Genomic DNA, 8,915 nt, shown 5'->3' on the forward strand with positions numbered 1-8,915 from the left:
GAAAAGTGACGGAAAAGACACACTGTGATTGGCCAGTAGTCACTTTGACTGACAGCGTTCCCTTTGTTTTTTCAGGAAGTCCGGTCTAGAACTTTTGCACATCGCTCCAATTAACTGCAGAGGCGAACGAGGCATCTAGCTCTTTATATCTGTGCTGGCATCTGCCATTATATTATTTGTTGACTACATTAATTTGCTTCTCTAAAAAAGCCAGCCCCCCCATAGCCCCCCAGTCACAATTCTCTGGGGCCGCCACTGCACACAAAGATTTGGAGGAGCCCCTGTAGTAACTCTGAGGACCCCCTAGGGGTCCCGGACCCCCTGTTGAAGACATTTACAATGTACATTTATAATACAATACAGTCAATACAGTATAGCATACAGTATGTACAACTATAGCAAACTTCCTTAACTTATGGTGTTAATACTCAGTTCAAACTGATCCATTCTGATACCTATAGTCACCTTTTCAGAACTTGTCTCATTTGCGTAGAATTGTATATTTTAAAAAGCAGCTATATTGTTATCTCAATTTAAGTCATACTAACATAGAAAGTCATGTATTCAACTAAAGACAAACAACTTGATTGAACCAAAACGTTGTGCTTTAGTGTATGGATTGTGTCAGAATGCAATTTACAATTTAGGCATTTAGCAGACACTCTTAAAGGAGCTATAGACAACTTTTTCATTGTAGGGCTGACATCCTAGTCAACAGACTAGGATGTAAACACAGTACCGGCCCTGTAAATGTAAACAAAGGGCCAAAATGATTATTTTATCATTATTTTACGCTTTTTGTGGTCATTTTTTAATTGAAACACATATATGAAGCTTATTTCTTTATAAAATATTTTCGAAACATTATTTTTATTTTAGCATCCGTTTTTCAAGAAAAAGTTGACTATAGCTCCTTTAATCCAGAGCGATTTACAATAAGCAAGGTAACACATCAATATTACCGAATGAAAATAACTATCAGGATGTGATGTATACCCAGATGTAGACACATGTCATACATAGACAAGTATGGCTGCAACTATCTATTACTAGAGAAGAAATATTTATTTTATTATCTTAAAAAAAGGAAACAAATGATTATTAAATATTACAATCAAATAGCAATTTGTTTGTTGAATCGATTAAATCAATTAGTTTGATTAACCCGTTTAGAACGGGTACACATTATAGTGTATTATTATTTTATGCTTTAACTATTATAAAATAGCAGATATACAAGCTCACAGCGCGGCACCGAGTGCCGCACCGCGAGCTTGTAGATCTGCTATTTTTGAAAAATCAAGAAAATTCGAATTTTGACCCGATTCTGTAAGTGTCTTTTGAATCCTTCTAAGGTTTTTGGAAAAACCTATGTTTCTATGTCAGTAATCTGGCCAGCCATCGTCAACTGGAGCTCACTTAGTCTGTTCTTGAGAGACTACTATGTCAGTGGTGCTCAAACCTTTTCATATGATATGTTTAGTCGATTGTAAAACATTATCGCATTGACCCCCAAACTGATATTTATTTGGCCACGGACCCCCATCTCAAAATATTTAGTTCCAGGGACCACCCAGAAGCAAAATTTGAGTTACAAACGTTCGCTTTGAAAATACATATATTCAAAGATTTCCACACATTTTCACGACTTTTTCCAAAAATAGCAGATCTACAAGCTCACAGCGAAGCATTCAATAATTCTAGGCCTAGCAACATGTCCTTCTTGGTGGTACGTCCTGAATGTCAGTCCTCTGTATTTGTGGAGGATTCATGTGGATAAATCATGTGACAAAAACCCAGTGTCAACTCAGCAACTCAAAACGAGATTCTATGAACTTTACTTATAGGCTATATTACAGATACGTGTGTGTGTGCGTGCATACATGTGTGTGAGAAAATAAATGCTCAGGTCGGGATGTTATCCAGACCCACAGGATAGAGGGTAAAATAGTGAAATTGGAGGTGATTAAAAATGAGCAGACAACATTGGAATTAAAACACTATAAAATGTAAGCTGATAAAATGGGTGCTCTGTTTTGATTGTAGGAGACAGGGAGACTCCTGTTACTGAACAATTTAATTTAATTATACTCTATAGTAAGATAGAGATTACTATCACCATTCACTATTATAGAGCTTAAATGTTTTAACATAAAAGACCACTAGATGGTGGCATTGAGACACCCTGCTTGCAGTTGTTAGTCACCTTTTCAATCAGAGACAATAAAGGAGTAGTTCACCCCCAAAATTACTTTTTTTCTCCTATTGATTACTTACACGGCATAGAGGATTGAGTTCAATAATATTTTTTATAGAAAATTCATAGTAAATTTACCCCCCCCCCCCCCCCCCCCCCATCAGTCAGGTCTTTAATCCCTATTCTGGAGGACAAACCGATCTACAAGCCTTTGAAGATCATCTATTTTCAGTGAAGAAATTTGGAGTAGAGGGGAAAAAGGAGTGGACTTGGTATTATTGAGCCCTGGGGGACCCCGGTCAAATAAGTCTATATAGGATTAGAAGTTAATGATAATGTTTTTTCTTTGTTCAAGACATGAAAAATCATAATCTGAAAACAATGTCAAATCTCTGTACATCTGTTACAACGCATCAAACTCCAGTAAATAAATTCATAAAGCACAGATTTGCAGTAACGACTGTCTTTGTTCTTTCCTGGATCTACAACAAGTAGTGCTACTACAGAAGTCACTGTGGAGTGATTTCAACATGTCTTAAAGGAAGTCGTTACATCTTTAATGTTAAGCGGTCATCATCGGTGAACGCTTTGTTACGAACACCGTCCAAGCTCTCGCACGCGATGCCGTTCTCCACCACTTCATCATCTTGGTCTTCATCCTCTGGCGGCCCCTTCTTCTTCCTATAGAGGAGGATTGAACACAGACAGCAGTCAGACTCACTCATCAGAAGGACAACTAGAAAAGGGTGCTCTGTGGAGGGCATACTGTATACAGTATGTCCACCAGGCTGGGCTTCCTAGTGTGGAGCCAGGGCTGTGCTTGCAGCTGTCAGGACCTGAGCAAGCTGAGCATTTCTATGACATACTGTGCAACCTTTCACATGTGTAGTGCCCATTATGGGCAGAAGAAGTGAAAGCACTTTGGGAGGTGGGGTCCATTAGGGCCCTCAACATGTGATTCCAATCTGGGGTTGATTGGATGATGCGTTCATGTTTTATATAGCTTCTCCCACCAACTTCAGGCCAACAGAATCCATGTCACAAGCTGTTTGATGCTCTTTGTCACATGACTCCTGAGATAATGTGAGTACCGGTAGTCTAGTTTGGGCGGAAATAGTTAGATAGTTGGATCATGATGATCCAAGGAATCCAGTGGGAGAAACAGTGTGATTGTACGACCTACACCTACAGTACGGTTCAGCAATTAATGGCCAAGCCGCTATACCATTTGAAAAACGTAGTTTGAGTGTCTTCCTTGGCCTATACTGGCAGAACCTCGCCTACCAGGCTTTCTGGGGGAAAGCCTGGTGTTCGTTCACAACAGGCCGTTTGGTTTCTGCCTAAAGCACGGAAACCACTAGAAGAAGTGGCGTCGCTTTGATTTGGTTCCCCCCGTTTGTTTCCCCAATCCCTTTTAAAATACTCGAGTAGCCTAGTGTAGTCTTGCCAGTCACTAACAGTTGGACTAAAAGATGAATATACCAAACTAATTTTTCAAAAGCAAAACTACTCCGCATCAAGGAGTTTATTAGGTAGGCCCTAAAAGTATGTCCTTGAGCGCAGGGGAATATTTTGGGTTAAAACTGAATCCGGTTAGATTTTTAAGGCAAATTGTAGTCCTTTGAGTACTACAACATGACGTGTTGAGGTTTCCGCTCCAGACCGGTTACAACCCCGAAAAGTGAAGTGATCCCAGACTAATACTGGCAAAGTGCCTTGGCCTATAATAGTGCATGAAAGGTTTCCTAACAGAACGGTGGAGTCACTGGCAGGGTTTCCACATCCACAGCAGCTCTCACCGTCTCCTCTGGCGACACCAGCAGCAGAACGATGCCGGCGCCCACCAGGCCGATGACCACCCCGAACACGATGAGCCAGGGCGGGGTGTCGGCGACCACGGGGGCCGCCAGGGTGGGGAGGATGCCCAGGAACTCCAGCGTCTGGTCTGTCAGCAGGAAGGCACTGTTGATACGATGCCTGGACATCCTGTTGGGACACCGTAAACAGCTGAGTCAGACTCATTATACACTGTGTAAAATCCACCTGTAAAGTGTGTGTAAAGTGTGTGTAAAGCGTGTGTGCGTGCGTGCGTGTGTGCGTTAGGGCATTAAAGACTTGTGATTTTTGAAAGTCTACTCGACTCAGTAAAAAGTTGAGTTGAAGTCGACTTTATCGTTTGATGACGTCATCACATCACACACAACCCCCCAGTTATTTTGGGGGGTCCCCAGATGATTAACTTAATGTGAAACATTGTTTTCTCACTCAACTGTAAACAAACCAACGTAAAGTTTAAGTGTATAGAGGGTATCTGCACATTTTTAAGTTACAGTTTAAGGACTTTTTAGTACCTCTAAATTAGTCAGTGTTAACTTTCAAGTTTCAACCTGCTGTTTCTGTTTCATTATAGGCAAAGAAATACAAAAATAAAACATGCAAGAATAAGAGATCTACAAGCTCACAATGTGGTACTAATGTTAAGCAGCTATTTTCACTAGTGGGCGCAGTCTATTTTCACTATTGTGCGCACTATGTAAGTAATTTATATACAGTAGGGCTTAAGTGGGTAACTCTGTGTAGGCCCACAGTTTGACATTTTGCAACAAAAAAAAACACTTTCCACTTTCTACCAGACATCCTACTTTTATAGCTCTTCCTTTTCTTGTGTTGTTATTTCTTCCTTGGTTGCCTCATAAGCACAGTAAAATATGCAGCAGAAAGTTGCAGTAACAGCTAAACGCATAATGAGAGACCAAAGGTCAAGCCTCTGAGGGGATGAAAAAAAAAGAAAAACACTCAAGAGTTCATATTACTCACAGCATCAGCAATCTGACTTACAGCAGGCAGGCTTTATCAGAGACAAAAATAACTGATCTACAAGCTCACAACGCACCGCTACGCAACTTGTTGTGAGCTTGTAGATCTGCTACTTTCAGTGCTGTGCGACACCATCTAACGACAAAGTATAACTCATGCTTTAGTGGGAGGCGCCATCCTCTTATAATGATTATAACAAACAATAACACTTCCATGAGAGGATTTGTGTAGAAAAACAACCGGCTGTAGGCCTAGTTGTTTCTGTAACACAGGTATATGTGCACAAGTGTTTTTTGAGCTTGTAGATCTGCTATTCTCATAGTGCAACACCCGAGCGCAACCAAACATAAAATGACTATGCTGCATTCACACTGCAGATATATAGTTGAACGTTTTGCTTGCTTGGTCAATGTTATCTCAATGGAAACCAGCTTTAAAGATAGAGGACATACACAGAACAAAGCTTTGAAAGCTTTAAAGCTGGTTTCCATTGAGATAACATTGACCAAGCAAGCAAAACGTTCAACTATATATCTGCAGTGTGAATGCAGCATAATGACTTAGACCAGTGTTTCTCAACCACTGTGCCTGGGGACATTTGGTGTGCCCCTGAGAAGGGTCAAGTGTGCCCCTTGAAACTGCTTGAAAGCCAATATTGTATTTATCATTTTAAAAATGATTTAAACTATTGAAAACAGCCGATCTACAATCACACAACGCCTCAAGGTGCGAAGCGTTGTGTGCTTGTAGATCTGCTGTTTTCACTACTGTTGTGCGACAGCCTTGTATGATGAAACAGGGCTTTACTTTGCAAAGAAACGTACAAATTTGAAACTTGGAAATACAAGGTTTGTTCCCGACAGTGACGATATTTACACCCACGTATTATGTTGGTGTGCCCATGGATTCTTGGGACATGAAAAGTGTGCCCATGCAGAAAAAAGGTTGAGAAACACTGACTTAGACTGTAGTTGTATTGATCTTTACCTTACAGCTCTTTCCACGTCTATGTGTGTATTGTATAGCTTTACCTCACAGCTCTCTCCACTTCCACCTTGTCAACCAGTTGTTCAGGATTCTCAGGTGACACCACCACGAACCAGAAGGACACCCGAGGGGTCTCCCCACACACCAGGACACTGGACACACTGAGAATGATCGATTACACAGTTAATAGGCCTACTACAGTTAATTTAATCAATTATGAAAGTAATCGATAATCGATAAAATACTAAATGTTCAAGAATAGTGAAAAAAGCAGACGCACTACTCATAACGCTTTGTATCGTGACTCCATTCTTTGTAGGACACTGTTGTGCTTGTGCGGCATATAAAATAAGTGCTCAATTGGACTGATATGTTTAGTCGATTGTAAAACATTATCGCATTGATTTGTTAAGAAAGGAAAAGTTATCGATCAATCAATAACTCGGTAAATTGAAAACGTAATCAGACCACAACGCTGCACATAATGGAGACATTTCACAGCGTAGAAACACACCCAACCAACCAGCTTACTGGACACACTGGAGCTTTTTTAATGTGTTTATTGTTGAGTGATTATAACTATACAATGAGTTATGAGCTGATTATAATTACTAGCCCTTACCCGTTCAAAGATATGAGCTCTGAAATGATGTGCAGTGTGTGGGTTATGGGGTGTGCACTGTGCACACAGTATATGAGGGATGGAAAGTAACTTTAACTGGTGCTTACTGGCTACAGAGATACTGTGTACCGATCTGCATAATATGTAGGAGCATCAATGTAAGAAATACCCGTTTCGTTTAATGGCTACAGAGATACTGTGTACCGATCTGCATGATTTTTGGACAACATCTATAACGGGGCCAGACAACCCCCCCACCCGCGCGTGCGCGCGTGCACACACACACACACACACACACACACACACACACACACACACACACACACACACACACACACACACACACACACACACACACACACACACAGCTGGTTAAACATATTGCCTCATGCTAGATGCAGAATAGATAAGCCTCATGCTAGATGCAGAATAGATAGTAGATACACCATAAAAATGCTAATATACAGCATATGATTTGTGAAAGTGACAAACGGGCTTCACAGTTATGTCAGGTGTGTTCATATGGTGATGCGATTTCAGATCAATTGCTCCAGCCATTGAGGAGAAACGCTGTGACAGACACTCAGACAGACAGACACTCACTCAGACATTCCGAAAATTATATGTTAGATAACTATGTGTAGCAGAGTGACTCACTGCCTCAGCCTGATGTCTTCAAAAGTCTAATATCTCCCATGGATCATCATGGCCCTTTGGTTTGGTGGTTAAGATGCTGGGCTTTTATGCGGCGTGAGACCCGAGTTCGAATCCTGGGTGTTACATATCGTCACTGTCGGGCAGAAACCTCGTATCTCCAAGTTTAAAATGTGTATGTTTTTTCACCAAGTAAAGCCCTGCTTCATCATTCAAGGCTGTCATACAAAAGTAGTGAAAACAGCCGATCTACGTCTAGAGACAGTCTTGGACATACAAGGTTTCCACCTGACAACGACGATATGCTCATATTGCATTATAGGCATGGGCCTCATACAAAGTACCCATACCAGTAAGACTCCCTAATCGGGAGATAAGCGACCGTTGGTCGCTTATCTCCACAAATAGGCCAAAAGTTTGTTTTACCAATTATTACACTCTATGTGAACATTTACATCAACAAATCCCAAGTACAGGGCATCATCTGGGATACAATCCCTTTTATGCCCATATATGGAGATCCCTAACATAATCCCTTTCATGCCCATATATGGAGATCCCTAACAGAATCCCTTTTATGCCCATATATGGAGATCCCTAACAGCATCCCTTTTATGCCCATATATGGAGATCACTAACAGCTAACAGAATCCCTTTTATGCCCATATATGGAGATCCCTAACAGAATCCCTTTTATGCCCATATATGGAGATCCCTAACAGAATCCCTTTTATGCCCATATATGGAGATCCCTAACAGAATCCCTTTTATGCCCAGTTGGTTGCTAGGGTAAAAAAACATGGTTGCTATGGTAAACAGTTGGTTGCTAGGGTAAACAGTTGGTTGCTAGGGTAAAACCATGGTTGCTAAGGTGGTTGCTAACGTACACTAACAGACCAGCAACAACAGACTGTTGCCACAGCAACGTACACAAAGGTTTGTGTACACATGTGGTGTGATGTCATACTGAAGATATATGACATCACACCGTACACAAACAAAGGTGTGACGTGTGACGTGTGACGGACGGACGGACGGACGGACGGACGGCCGGTGGAGGTTTTCATAGTAAACTGCTCCCTGACGGTCGCAATTAATGAAATAAAGGTCTTACTTGTAGTGCTCAGAATTGAAGTATGTCCTCATGGCGAATGCAAGAGTGGCTCGGACCAGGAACATCTCATTGTTATTCCATTTGTACTGTAAATGAACAGGAACATCTCATTGTTATTCCATTTGTACTGAAAACGAACAGGAACATCTCATTGTTATTCCATAATTTGTACTGTAAAGCAGTGGTTCTCAACAAATATTAGAGGCAGAAATTGTGAAAATAGCCGATCAACATGCTTACAACGCCTCACAACAAAAAAGTTATGCCTTGGGGGTTGCGGCCTGAAAAGGTTGAGAACCACTAAAAAAGGAAAAGGAACACCTGTGATGAATGATATTGATGAATTGAATACCAAGGACCTCCAACGGAAACAAGACCACCAGGGCTTTTTGGGGTGTTCCTTTTAGGCAGGGTGTTTTGACTGTAGTGTACCTGTGCTGTTGTATATTTTTGTCTAATAAAATATTCAATCAATCAATCAATCAATCAATCAATGTCATTCCATTCCTTGTGCTATAATATAA

General features: G+C 41.0%; 1 protein-coding gene across 1 annotated transcript; it reads right to left on the reverse strand.

Annotated features, from left to right (window-relative positions):
* Positions 1-2,745: 2,745 nt before the first annotated feature.
* On the reverse strand, positions 2,746-8,456 carry LOC308305986 (collectrin-like; the record flags this gene model as incomplete). Its single annotated transcript, XM_080750885.1, has 4 exons — positions 2,746-2,878; positions 3,953-4,183; positions 6,046-6,162; positions 8,392-8,456. The coding sequence occupies 4 exons, from the start codon at positions 8,454-8,456 to the stop codon at positions 2,746-2,748; spliced, it is 546 nt and encodes a 181-aa protein (XP_080607011.1).
* Between the last annotated feature and the right edge of the window lie 459 nt (positions 8,457-8,915).

Source organism: Nannobrachium achirus, assembly GCF_963921795.1.
Source record: "Nannobrachium achirus genome assembly, chromosome: 20".
NCBI lineage: Eukaryota > Metazoa > Chordata > Actinopteri > Myctophiformes > Myctophidae > Nannobrachium > Nannobrachium achirus.